At 54.4% G+C, this 13,179-nt stretch overlaps 1 protein-coding gene and 1 long non-coding RNA gene across 3 annotated transcripts; one reads left to right on the top strand and one right to left on the bottom strand.

The window, feature by feature from the left end:
* The first annotated feature begins 1,558 nt into the window (after window positions 1-1,558).
* On the top strand, window positions 1,559-10,242 carry FOSB (FosB proto-oncogene, AP-1 transcription factor subunit). 2 transcript variants are annotated; one of them, XM_020980133.2, is made up of 4 exons: window positions 1,559-1,785; window positions 4,589-4,897; window positions 5,308-5,415; window positions 7,569-10,242. In XM_020980133.2, the coding sequence occupies exons 1-4, from the start codon at window positions 1,660-1,662 to the stop codon at window positions 8,028-8,030; spliced, it is 1,005 nt and encodes a 334-aa protein (XP_020835792.1). In that variant the 5' UTR covers window positions 1,559-1,659; the 3' UTR covers window positions 8,031-10,242. The 2 variants fall into 2 exon arrangements, with proteins under 2 accessions (XP_020835792.1, XP_020835791.1); XM_020980132.2 differs by having other exon boundaries at window positions 4,586-4,897.
* On the bottom strand, window positions 7,023-11,240 carry LOC144454262 (uncharacterized). Its single transcript, XR_013482600.1, has 2 exons — window positions 10,863-11,240; window positions 7,023-8,640 (listed from the first exon to the last, which is right to left on the bottom strand). It is a non-coding gene; the product is annotated as an uncharacterized LOC144454262 (long non-coding RNA).
* Window positions 11,241-13,179: the final 1,939 nt, after the last annotated feature.

Below are 13,179 nucleotides of genomic sequence, written 5' to 3'. Positions count from 1 at the left end.
GATCAGCCTTGCTGTCAAAGAGCTCACATTGTAGTGGAGGACACAACATGCCAACAGCTATGTGAGCAAACAAAATATGGACAGGCTAAATTGGAGATGTTCTCAGAGGGAAGGCGGCTGCTTGCAGAAGGCGCGGTTTTAGCCGGGGCAGCGGGGGTGGGGGGTGGGGGGAGGAGGGCACATGCCTTCCCCTTCACAGTTTTTTCCTCGGGTAAATGAGGGAATTGGACCAGATGTGTTCTAAGGCCCCTTCTAGCTCTGTGTTTAATAATAACCCTAATAAATAGAACCCACGTGTCTATAGGCTTCAAGGTTGAACCCCTCCCCACTATTGTCCCATGTCTAAGGTGCTCACACGTGCCAGCCCGTAGTAGAGCCCAATTCGGGGGGAGGAAGGCAGCGGGGAGAGTTTGGGGCGTGGGTGAGGGCCGGCAGCCAGGACTTCTGGAAGGCGAACGGGGTCCCCCAAGACTCCTTCTGGGACCGGGTCATCCCCGTCTTCGCCACGCTGCTCTTTTGGCCCTACCTGGCCTTCCCCTTCCAGCCCCAGGCGGCCGATAGTAAAAGTTTCTATTAATAACAGCCTTGCAGCGCACCCGGGGAGCCGAAGAGTCGGGGAGCCGCTCTGCGCAGGCGCGAGCGAGACAGCAAGCGAGAGGGATTCCCTCTGACGTCATTGCTAGGATACCAAACAAACACTCGGAGCCCAGCCGATGAGCTCCATATATGGCTAATTGCGTCAAAGGGAATCCGCTCGGGGCGGGGCGCGGACAGGCGGCGGGATCCTCCTCCCAGCCGAAAAAGCGCGCTGGGGGCAGGGCGAGGGGGCTCCGGGGGGCGTCTCGACAGGCTCGAGAGGGGCTGATCCTGCTCTCTAGAGCCCGTCCGGGGTTGGGTGCGTCCGGGGCCCCGGGGCCGAGCAGGCAGGAGGCGGTGGCTCCGGGACCTGGGCTTGGGGGAGGGTCAGGGCTCCCTTTGCGAGGGGGTGACGTCAGCCGGAGGGGGCGTGGTTCGCGCTATAAAGCAGCCCCGAGCTCCCCTGTCCCCTCATTCATAAGCTTATCGGGAGCGGGCGGTACGGTGCAGGAGCCGAGTGGGGACGGGCATCGATTTTCTCCATCTCTAAATCTTACCAGGGCTTCTCCCTGCCGTGCCCGGACAGCACCTGCGGACTTCGCTCTTTTTCTTGGTCGGCCCCAGGACTCGCCCGCCGCCGCCGCCGCCGCCGCCGCCGCCGCCGCTCTGTCTCTGGCTGCTTCTCAGGAGTGCAGGGTCGGGGGCCAGGCGGGATTCCACTAAGCGGGACAGCAGAGCTCGGAAACAAGGGGGGACGGGGCCTTCTCCCCCGCCCCCTCGAGGGAAGATTTGCCCCCCCCTTGGCCCCCCAGCGTCGGACAAGCGGGGCAGGGGAGGGGACTCGGGTCCAAAAAAAACGAGCTTCCTCCGTCTCTCCACATTTCAGCGCCGGGAGATATTACTTCAGGATTTGGACTTGTCCACCCACGTCCCCCTTGGACTTGGGGGCCACCTGGACCGCCGGACTCTTTATCGGCTTGTTTGTTTTTTCCTCTCGTGCCGAGTCCCCCCACCCTCGGTCCAGCCTTGGCTTCCAGGCGGCCCCAGCGCGGTCACAGGCCACCCCCTGGGGTGCCCGGGGAGATGTTTCAAGCCTTCCCCGGAGACTACGACTCCGCCTCTCGGTGTAGTTCGTCGCCGTCGGCCGAGTCCCAGTACCTGTCATCAGTGGACTCCTTTGGCAGCCCCACGACTGCCGCTGCCTCCCAGGTAGGCGCTGGGGCCAGAAAGCCCTCCGCCGCCAGTCAGCAAGAAAGCTCAGGGCGAAGGGGGCAGGGGATGGGGGTGAGGGTCGCCGGGGTCCGAGCTGGGTGAAGGGTCCGGAACGGCAGTTCCCGCTCTTCCTCCCTGGCACGGTTAACCAGGTGCCTCAGTTTCCCTACCTGGACAAGGAGACCAGCGGGTTAGACTGACCGCATACGGGCGGCTCGGTGGGTTGATTGGTCTATAAACTGAAACTTGTTTCGGGAAACCGGGATTAGGATGTTGTCCTACTATCGGGATCTCTAAGCTCAAATCTCTATGCAATCTCTATGCAAACCGAGAAGAGTTGGAGCTCTGGATTGGGAGGGTATGGGGGGGGTCCTAAGCCGGCTTTGGGAGTTTAGAGGGGCCACACGCCCCGAACAGAGCAGTGCAGGGGCCAGCTGGCTACGGAAGGGGCTTTGCAAACAGGGGTCCTGCAAACAATTTTGGAGAAAGCCTCGGTGCAGGTCGCCCCCATTCAGAGCAGACTTAGTAGCCCCGAGCGCCCGAAGGGGAGGCGGGTCTCGAACCCCCTCCGCCTCCGGCGCTGGAACGTAACGGGGGACCCATGCGTAAGGGCTGACGCGCTGGAATCCTCCGTCTGACGCGGGGCACGCACGGCGCGCGGCCCGCCCCCCTCCCTGCCGCCGCCGCCCCCCCTCCCCCTGACGTCCTGGGGAGTCTTCTATTTTGGAACGCCCGAGCCACGTTGCTAAGGGAGGGAGGGCGGGGGGAAGAGGCCGAGCCGCTGATTGGTCTCGGGAGACGAGGAAGGGAGCCAATCGCCTGCAAGGGTAGACTTCTCGCTCGCGGCGCCCCCCTCCTCTCCTCTCCTGCATCATCCTCTCTCCCCGAGCCTAGTCCATAACCTTTGGAAGGAATCGGGGGCCTCACTATCGGGACATGAGAGGGGAGGCGGCGTAGCACCCAACGGGGCTCGCGACAGGTCCCGGAAGCGCTGTTTTCAGACCCGGGATCCGGTCTGGGACCCCACGTGTCTAATATAGCGTGCTCCTCTCTCCCCCGTGCCGCCCCATCGCGACATAGGACGACAGTGTGTCTCCCGGCAGCTATGATAGCCCTCGGTCCTTGAGGGCGACCTTGGGTGGGGCCTAGTGGGTGCAGCAGGAAAGCTGGGTAGAGGATGAATGCGGGTGTAGACGGAGAGAGGGGGGAGGCGTTTGAGCACCCCTGCCTCCCCTCGGGTTGAGGGAATGAAGATTCCCTGCCCCCACTCCGCGCTACGCCCCAGATTTAGCCCTCCGATCAAGTTCAAGTCCCAGCCAGGGCCGGGACTTGAACCCACGGGGGCCCGTGGGAAGTTCGGGGCTGCGTGCGCTCGCTAACCGCGTAAAAGGCTCCGCCCCCCCTCCAAGTTCAAAGCCACGCTGCCATTGGAGGCTGCGCAGGAGGGAGGGCCCCGTGGGGGGCGGTGAGAAGGCAGAAAGAATCTCAGATACTTTGGGAAGGCTCGGAGGCTGGGGGGAAGATGGAGAAACACCCAGAAGAGGGGAGGAGGGAGAGACACGGAGATCCTAGGACGGCCGTACAGGCATCTTCACACCTGCCGGGAGCCACGCACGCCAGCACACCGCTCCAGCGTAGTCCCGGGGAGTCGTGGGCTGCTGCCGGGCTCTCTTTTCTCACTATGAGACACAACCCCTCCGGCCTTTCGGCCCTCGACAGGAGCTCAGAGACTTTTCCCCTACTATACTGCTCCAAACTCCGGCCATCCCCCCCTCCCAGGCAGCTCAGATGACAGCCCCCAGGAGAGGACAGGCACATGCCTGGCCCGGAATCCTGCCCCCATTTTCAAGGGCCACTTGGGTTATTTATTAGTAGTGGGATGCAAGTTGATCCTAGCAGGGGCATCAGAGCTGGAAGGGCACTTTTGAAAAAATCCCTCTGTGGTCCCCCACAGCCTTATGTAGTGGTCTGAGGGGAAAACCACTTTTAAAGCCCAAACATGGATGATAGAGAAAGGAAGCGACTCAAGGTCATATGAACAGATCTGGAACCCAGGTGTCCTCTCCCCGTGGCCTTCATCTACAAAGATCCTGACATTCAGACAGGCCTCTGGATTTGAATCCTGGCTCTGCAAATATGCTTAATTACTGGGGCATATGCTCAAGTTATTCTGGGGCCTCAGTTTCCTCAGCTGTATCATCAGAAGATTTAAAACTGGATAACCTCTTTCAGCACTAAATTCGATCCTTTAGACCAGAGTAGTCAGTCACCGGAGAGGAAACTGAGGCAGAGTTAGGAGGACTTCCCAGCCACAGTGGAATCAGACCCCCTATCCCCATCAGCTTTTCCTCCTCCCCACCATCACCATCACTTTTCTTCCTTCTTCTAGAATCAGGGGTGGGGTTGGGGGTGGGGAATGTGTGTATGAGTGTGTGTGGGACCTGAGTCCCTCAGTTCTCCGGTCTCTGTCCTACAGAAACACACACATACACACACACACACACACATCCACTCACACACACATCCACATGCAGGAGTCACCAACCTGGGTGTGAATCACCACGGGCTTGAGCTGTTCAGTGCAACCTCCAGAGGAGGAGGAAAAGCCAGGGATGTGAACGGCTCTCATTAACCACTGCGTCACGGTGTAGTGGAAGGGGGTAGGTGGTGGTGGCTTGGCTGCCTGTGACACGCACTCACCCAGTGGCTCACCACGAGGGTGTTGGGGGGTGTGTGTATGTCTGTCTGTCTGTGTGTTCGGTCTGCATGCCCCGGGCTCTGCCCATCTCTCTCTCAGCAGGAGTGTGCTGGCCTTGGTGACATGCCTGGCTCCTTCGTGCCCACGGTCACTGCCATCACCACGAGCCAAGACCTCCAGTGGCTGGTCCAGCCCACCCTCATCTCTTCCATGGCTCAGTCCCAGGGCCAGCAGCCACCTCTGGGCCCCCAGCTGCCCACTGTCGACCCCTATGACCTGCCTGGTACCAGCTATTCTTCCCCTGGGATCAGCGGCTATGCCAGCGGTGCAGGACCCTCGGGGGCACCTTCAACTGGCCCTCCACCCTCACGTCCTGCACGGGCCAGGCCTCGACGGCCCAGAGAAGAAACGGTGAGTCTGAAGGGCACCTGAGCATATAGGCTAGGCAGAGTAGCTGGATATCCTCAGAGAAGGTGGCAGGGGAGAAGAACCATGGTGGGTGAGGTCACCAAATCCTCACTGTTAACACTGCTTTGGGGGCATTCTCCAGATTGGGGGAGGGGCAGCCTCTGTCTCCTCTACTAATCTGGAGTTTTCCTCATCCACCTGGACCTTGGCTTACCTCTTTCCTGAGAGAGGGATAGGGTTTATTTTTTAATAATTGTTATGGGATAAATAGGGGAGCTGTGGAGCAACGGGAGGAGATGACATCATTGGAAGGAAAGGGAGAAGGGGGTCCGGGTTGAGGGAGGGGGTTCGGGTTGGAGGGGCAGGTGGCCACTTCCTCAGAAAGAAGGCTCACTAACTTTCTTCCCTCACAGCTCACCCCTGAAGAAGAGGAGAAGAGGAGGGTCCGGCGAGAGCGGAACAAACTGGCTGCGGCCAAATGTCGGAACCGAAGGCGGGAGCTGACAGACCGTCTACAGGCGGTGAGGGTTTCTAATATGGCAGCCCCAGAAGGCGTGGTTGGGCGGTTGTTGGATGGGGCCAAACCTTCAGGCTACCTCTTTCATCCCATTCTCTCCCTTTCCCCTACTCATTCATCCCATTCTCCCCCCCCCCCCAATCAGCCTGCAGGGGCCATTAGTGTTACCTCAAACATGAGAAGGACCCTCTCACAGTGAATCTAATCAGGTTCCCCACATTGAACCCTGTGTATGTATGTCCACATGCACAAGGAAAGAAGCTTGATTCTCAGCTAGCTTATGCCACCCGCTGTGCCCTTGCCCCCACGGGCCCCCCCCCAACCTTGTCCTTTGGAGTTCAAGGAGTAGAGGAGGTCCAGGATTAATGTCTATCCATCATGGCAGGATGGACCCTAGGGCTAGACCCTAGAAAGCAGGATAGTGGAGAAAGCCTCCATTTGTGTTATCAGAGAAAGTTGGATATTGGACCTTCCAAAAAGCATCAGAGATACAACCATATATGACTGTGGTCAGTACTCCCTTCCATAAAGCAGTCCCTAGGAGGAAGATTAGACTATATCAGATGCTTTCTGAGGTCTCCCCAGCTCTGAGTCACCTGAAGGATTCTCTCTCTCCTTGCCTCCTTCATCTCCCCCCTCCCCCAGCTTTTACATTGGCACTTTCCTTTGACCAGGCTCCCTCACAGACTTGACCAAGAAACTCCTTCTACTCTATGAATATCTCAAGAGAAGAAAATTACTCTTAAGATCCCCCCAGTTGGGAGAGAGGGAGAAGGAGGACTTTTCTAACTCTGTCCTCTGCCCAATTTCATCTTGTTCCCAAGAGCTCCCTCCACCATTCCACCATTCCACCCTTCCTTAAAATTTCACAGCAAGATGAAACTCCCTCCTGGTAGTGAGGGAGACAAATACATTCTTCCCCAGGCAGCCCCCCTTCCCTGCCCCAATGTGAAGAAGAGGTGATAGCACCTAGGACTAGTGCTTGGTACAATATTGACCACAATTTGGACTTTGAACTGGATACCTTCCTAAGTCTTCCATCCAGTATCTGGATGACAACTTCATCTTGGGGTGGAGGCTGGGATTTCTTTTAAAGGGAAAAAGAGGGATGGGGAGGGGAGGGGGAATCCATATGGACAGACCATATTGAGCCTAATCTAATGGAGAGGCCTGGGTTTTGTGACAGAGCAAGCTGGATTGGAATCTTGTCTCCGTTATAGCAGACTATGTGTGATTCTGGACATGTCTACCCAACCTCTCTACTTCTGCAGTTTCTTCATCTGTAAAAGAGGAGGGGAGACAGTCCAAGCTTTGTAAATAATTCCTCTGATCCTAATAATGATAGAGAGATGTAGTACATTGGAAAAAAGAATGTTAGCTATGGAGTTGGGGTTGAAGACCTGGATTCAAATTTCACCTCTTAAGATGAGCTAGATATGCCATCTCTGACTTGATTGGCATTTACTTGAGACCTCTGTGGACCTAAGGTTCTTCAACTGTGAAACAAGGGGGGAAGGATGGAATGGATGGCTAGATTGCTGCCAGTTTAAATATACATGTGTTCTCTGATTCTATATATGATATGGTAAAAAGAGAGAAAGGACACACAGGTCTTTTCGTATCAAATTGATGATTGGCTGTCAGAGCTAGAAAGAAACAGAGATAATTCGGTATTTTACAGATGAAACTCCAGTCAACCTGAAGAAGGAAACTGGCCCACTCTGAAGCCATTTACAACTGATAATTATTCTTTTTGGACAGTGGGGTCATAAAAAATCAGATCTGGAAGGAACCTTAGAGATTTTTCTGTCTTAACTCCTCAGTTTAACACATGGGGAAACTGAGGCACAAAGAAACAATGGGCCTTGCCCAATTTCGGGGTGGGGGATGCCAGGGCAGGAGAGACTTTAGAGATCAGCTAGTCTAGTTCAATTCCTCCTTTTTGCAAAGGAGGATACTTGAGGTCCACTGGCAAAGCTTCTTCTTCCCTAGTAGATCCTTAGTAGGAGGCATGATTGGAACTCTAGTTTGGGGATTCCACATCCGAAGTGGAATTGATTTAGAAGCCAGAAGGGTATGGCCCTAGTCATGCTGCTGACCTGGCTTCTCTCTCTCTCTCCTCTTTCTCCGCCACTGCCTGCTGCCCTGGGGTACCAGGAGACGGACCAGCTGGAAGAGGAGAAGGCAGAGTTGGAGTCAGAAATCGCCGAACTCCAGAAGGAGAAGGAGCGGCTGCAGTTTGTGCTGGCAGCCCATAAGCCAGGCTGCAAGATCCCTTTTGATGAGGGGCCCGGGCCAGGGGGCCCCCTGGCCGAGGTGAGAGCTTTGCCTGGGCCCACGCCCACTAAGGACGATGCGTTCGGGTGGTTCCTGCCGCCGCCGCCCCTGCCCTTCCAGACCAGCCAGGAGCCCGGCCAGGAGGGGCCCCCAGACCTGACGGCTTCTCTCTTTACACACAGTGAGGTCCCAGCCTTCGGCGACCCCTACCCTGTTAACCCTTCGTATACCACCTCGTTTGTACTCACGTGCCCGGACGTCTCCGCATGCGGCGGTGCCCAGCGCAACGGCAGCGACCAGTCCTCTGACTCCCTGAACTCGCCCTCCCTCCTTGCTCTGTGAATTCTTTTAGAGGGAGGGGGCGCTTCTCTCTGGAGACAAAAAACTGGGGGGAGGTTGCTACACCCCCCTCCACTCTTTTGGCCTGCACCTACCTGAGGATTCCTTTCATCCTCGAGGGGTCATTGACCTGAGTCAGCCTCTCTTCATCCTTGGCCACCAACCGCCGGATTCCTCTCGACCTGAGGCTTCCTTCCTTCTCGGCCACCGACTGGATTCATCTTGACTCGAGGCTTCCTTCCTTCATCCCTCCTCAGCTGGGATTCCACTCACCCTTGGTCTGATGCCTGGCCCTTCCTTGAGCCCTGACCCTTCGACCCTCGGAGCTTGCCCTACCATGCCTATTTGACCCTCCACTCTGACTGTCGCCAATGAGAAAGGCGGAGACTTTGTGGGGGATGCACCTGAGGGCTTTGCTCCTGGGGGAGGAGGGGAGGGAAGAGGTATGGAGAGAAATTGTTGGTTGCCATGGCCTGCGAGCCATGTGGGGCTGGGGGCTTCAGTGGGTTGTGAGGGGGAGGGTCTGGGGGATGGGTTCGAAACCTTACCTGTGATGGAATCTCAGGCCCTTACCCAAGACATCCCCTGGTCATTGTTTCCCCATCAGCTCTCCCTAGAAGAGTATTAACTTATATAGCCACTTTCCAAAGTCAGAGGTGAAAGGCTCAGTCTCCTTCTTTCTGCCCCCCATGGTTAGGAGATGAGGAGCCTCCCTTCCCCTTTGTAAGCAGTATTATTATTTTATTATTCCTATTCCCTTTTTCCCAGTAAATCCTCTTCACCTGCTTCCTCTTCTCTCACCCGCACCTCTCAAGCCCTTGGTGGTTTCGCTGGGCTTTCCTTATTTCATGTGGCTGGTAGAGAAGGGTGACTCACCCTTCACCCTTGCCCCTAGCTGAGGTATTTATACTGTGAAACGAGGTCTTGGGGAAGGGTAGGGACCAGGGAAGTACAGTGATGTCCTCAGTCTCCTTTGGTGGGGAGGAGAAATGAAGGGAAAGTTTCCCTTTACCCCAGACTGGGTCTCCCACCCCTTCAAACTGATATACTCTTCCTCTATATCATCCAACAAGTGAGACAGGGTCCTTTTAATGGCACCATGGGGCGCCCTGCTTTAATGTCCTCTTCTGTTGGGTTTCTTTTTCCTCCACCCCCCCCCCAGCCTAGGACGCCAGCTTCTCCCCTGTCTTGTCCAGGAAGATGGGCCAGCTCTCTTAGGGGAGAAGTGACAGAGCCGAGGCTTCTGGCCTTTGGGGGAGCCGAACCGGTGGAACTCATCCCTCCCCCTTACTTCTTTGCTTAAAATTGGTGGTAGTTTGGCAGGAGGGGGTGCTGGAGGACAGTGATCTCAAAGCATCCATTACTCTCTGAAGCTGGATGATTCAGGGCCCAACCCTGGGTTTTTCCCACTCATATCCATCTGCCCCCTAATTCTATCCCATTCCTCTTCTTTTTAAATCTGGGGAACTGGTATCTCAACCTATTGGTCACTGGGATGATAAAAAAGGATGGATACTCAGCTCCAGTCTCTCCCGGGCCATGGTCCTTCTTTCTCTTCCTCTTCTCCCCTCATCCTGCAAACCTCACCTCCCCTACCTTATGTTTTTTTTTACATTTGCAGATTTCCTCATTTACAATTGAGGGAAAGTGAGACTCTGAGACGTTAAGTGATTTGCCCAGGGGCTCAGAGCTAGTAAGTGTCCCAGGAAGTATTTGAACCCAGGACTTTCTGTCTCTACGTCCAGAGGGACCACCTATGATTTTTAAAAATTTTTTAATTTTGGAAATTCGGCCTGGGGATCTCAAAGTATCTATGATGTCCTATGTGAATAGGACAATGAGACAGCTCCAGGAGGGCCTAAGACCCTAAGCTATCCCCTTAGCTCCATCCCCAGGCCAAATCCTCCAGGCCTTAGGAAAAGGCCAAAAATAAAATCAGGCTCCCCCTTCCCCATGCCTCCTTTTTCCTTTCTGCCTCATGCCCTGAGAATTGTTCACAACAAGAGAAATTCCAGTTTTAAAAAAATCTACGAGATTGGGACCCCATCCTTCCTGTTCTAGTCCCTTTTACTGCATGGTCAACATTCCACACCAGACCTGTTCCCTCACTAACCACCCCCTCCCCCAAATCCCTGGCCTCAACAATTTCACCCTTTCCTGGTTTCCAAAAGGCACTATATCTATTCTGTACAAATATATATTATATTATATTATATATATGGTGTGTGTGTGTGTATGTGTGTGAGTGTGTCTGACTGTGATCCTGCCCCACTCCAGGCCCTCACTCAATAATCAGGGTACTCTTAGTTTCTCTGTCTCTCCTTTCATGTTTGTCTCTGCTCCCTTCTCAGTAATCCTGTCACCAATTTGTCCCTGTCTCCCTCTCTGCCCTTCATGTTGTCTGTCTATTTGTCTCTCTGTTTCATAGTCTGACTCTTTCTTAAATTTCTGCAGGTCTGTCTGTGTCATTCTCTCTCTGTGTTTGTCTTCAAAAAGGATTCGATTTTCCTGTGACCAAATTCAATGACTAATTTGTTCCTCCCTTCTTCAGGGCCTGTGTGTGTGTGTGTGTGTGGTGTGTGTGTGTGTGTGTGTGTGGTGTTGGGAGGAATTCCTCCATCCACAGTTTATTGGTTTCCACCCTGCCAGCCCCTTCCCCCTTACCCCCATGCCCAATGCTGTATTTGTGATTTTTTTGTATTTTGTACCAGACCCTAGGAAGGGGCTGGGGCTGGGCTGGTTGGTGTTGGGCTGAGTGGTCCCTCTCCCTCCAATCCCCAGGATCTGCCTCAAGTGTTTCAACCCACCCAATAAAAAGGCTTTACAAAAACACACCCTTTGGATGTGGTCATCTTCGTCCCTTTCATCCTTCCCTTCGTGGGCAGCATGACATGAGCAAAGTTAGGCCCTGGGATAACATCTTCCCAGCAACGGGTTTCTGCTCCAGAGTTCTTCCTAGGCTGCTCAGAGGTCTCATGGCTGAAGTCTGACTCTGAGGCAAGGGAATGGGGGCAATGATCAGCAGTCAGACTCTGTTGATGATATATTTCTAGAGAAGCAAGAGACCAAGTGATGCCTTCCTGGCTGGCATCAAATCAAAACAGGAAAGACTGAGGCCAGATCTCTGAGAGGGCTTCCTGTCAGGAGGCTTGAGCAGACTGCTTCCAAGCAGGGAGTGAGGGGAGTCACTATTTTCTAAATTCTTCCGATAGGGTGAGGGCTACCTGGAAGGCACAGACTGTTTCACTTATTACTGGTCATTGTCTTTGTGTATAACAAGGGAGACTGAGGTTAGACCACTAGGCTGCCCTTCCACTTAACAAAGCTAGATCACCAGATATTTCCCCAGGTCTCTGCTGGCAGTAGTGCCTATGGGACTGGAGGGAGTGGGGGTTGACTACCCTCCCCTCCCCTTTCCTATCCTGCCAGGAGCTCTACTGTCTCAGCAGCATGGACTAGTACTTAAAACTCTGAACGTGGGCTCAGAAAGTCTTTGCTTTAAATCTTGCCTCAGACAATCAACAGCTCTGAGACCTTGCTAATCACCCTCTAAGTTTCATTTTCCTCATCTGTAACATGGGAAGAACAGTAGCATCTCCTAGAGTTGTTGTGAGAGTTCAACAAGATAAAGTATACAAAATAATTTATAAGCCTTAAAGAAGCTGTGAGCTGCTAGTCCACTGCAGGGCCAGGGATCTGCACTGGGGATCTTCTGACTCCTCCTAGATGTTCCTAGATGTTCTTTGATGGATCCACTTCAGTTTCTCCTGCTGAGTTTCTCCAGATGAGTTCTCCCGGGTTGGCCTTCAGAGCCGGGGAGTGAAGAGTAAGGACTAGACTTTTATTATTGCATGACTTAGAGGATAGTGGAAGCCTTTGAGAGACCATGATATTTTGACTCCATCGTTTGACGAATAGAGAAAAAGAGGCCCAGGGAAGAAGAAACTTGACTAAGGTCACACTTCAGCCCGCAGGAATGGAAAACGTATGGAGGGGTGGTACAATTCGAGAAACAGGAAGAGAGGATGATGAGTAATGTATCCAAGCAAAGGAAAACACAAGGGGAGATGACGCCCGAAAAGTGAAACAGAAGCATTCTATCGCTAGACATCTGCCCCGCACCGCAAACCACTGAAAATGATCAGAGCAGACGACAACATACTCCTTGCTTTTGACTTCCTCCGAAAACATATATAAAGCTTCCCAAAAGAAATATTTTAAAGCTAGGGTGAAAAAATTTGTATGTTCATTTACCTCATTGAGCTTAACACCTTAGGGAAATATGACAATTTCGCAAATCCCTATTGTTCACTAAAATTTTCTCCTCTCTTCTCCGGAATGGTACGAGTGACAGCTAGTGCTGATAATCCCCTTCATTTGCATCGCGCCGAGCATTCTGGGAGACATTTCCCCTGCGGGACCCATCCCTCAGGCTCCCGCCCTGGGCTGCTGCGTTTGCGGTGGGGGCGGGGGGGGGGGGTGTTGCTCCTGCCCATCCCCTGAGGCCATCGGAGCCCCCGGGGTTTCCTTCCTCCTCCAGCCAAGGCAGGAAAGGCCCCCGAGGAGTGCCTGGGATGTTGGAGCCCGGCCCTGAGAGCTCAGCTGGCCCACCCCACCTCATTTTACACCCGGGGACACTGAGGCCCAGAGAGGGGAAGCCACTTGCCCGAGGTCACACAGCGGGGCAATGACAGCAGCGTGCACTCTAACCCGGGGGAGGAGCGGCCGTAGCAGAAGATCTAGATACTTTAAAAGCACATCCATCCTCTGCAACATTGGTGCCACTCCCCCGGATCATGCCAAGAACCCAGAGGGCTCGGACATCAAATATCCCGCTCCTTGTGCGCGTAGACGCGGCCTGCTGTTGTTCCATACCCACGCCTTCGGGGTGCAAACACTGGGGTTTGGGCGACATCTTGCGGCTTTACGTGGGACTGTCGCCTTCGGGAGCCCGAGTCCCACGGACTCCCTCAAGGCCCCAATCCCTCCAGCCCACCTCGACAGGGTCCCTCTCCGGCTTCACAACATTCTCTGGCTCCCACCGCGGCATTGCTGGCTCTGCTCCCCACTAGCTATGACCTTGGATAACTCCTTTCCTTTTCTCGAGTCTCAATTTATTTTCCCATCTGTTGGCACTCACCACCTATTCCGT

This window comes from Phascolarctos cinereus, unplaced genomic scaffold (genome assembly GCF_003287225.1).
Source record: "Phascolarctos cinereus isolate Bilbo 61053 unplaced genomic scaffold, phaCin_HiC Scaffold_726;HRSCAF=1367, whole genome shotgun sequence".
In the NCBI taxonomy this organism is placed as follows: domain Eukaryota; kingdom Metazoa; phylum Chordata; class Mammalia; order Diprotodontia; family Phascolarctidae; genus Phascolarctos; species Phascolarctos cinereus.
Note: the sequence above shows the minus strand (reverse complement) of the source record. Positions and strands in the feature narration are given on the sequence as shown.

What these genes read in the sequence shown, in the direction of transcription:
- FOSB (XM_020980132.2), top strand. Translation starts at nt 1,660, where the DNA reads ATGTTTCAAGCCTTCCCCGGAGACTACGACTCCGCCTCTCGGTGTAGT. An exon ending in CGACTGCCGCTGCCTCCCAG is followed by an intron (nt 1,786 to 4,585) that starts GTAGGCGCTGGG and finishes TCTCTCTCTCAG; the next exon opens with CAGGAGTGTGCTGGCCTTGG. An exon ending in GACGGCCCAGAGAAGAAACG is followed by an intron (nt 4,898 to 5,307) that starts GTGAGTCTGAAG and finishes CTTCCCTCACAG; the next exon opens with CTCACCCCTGAAGAAGAGGA.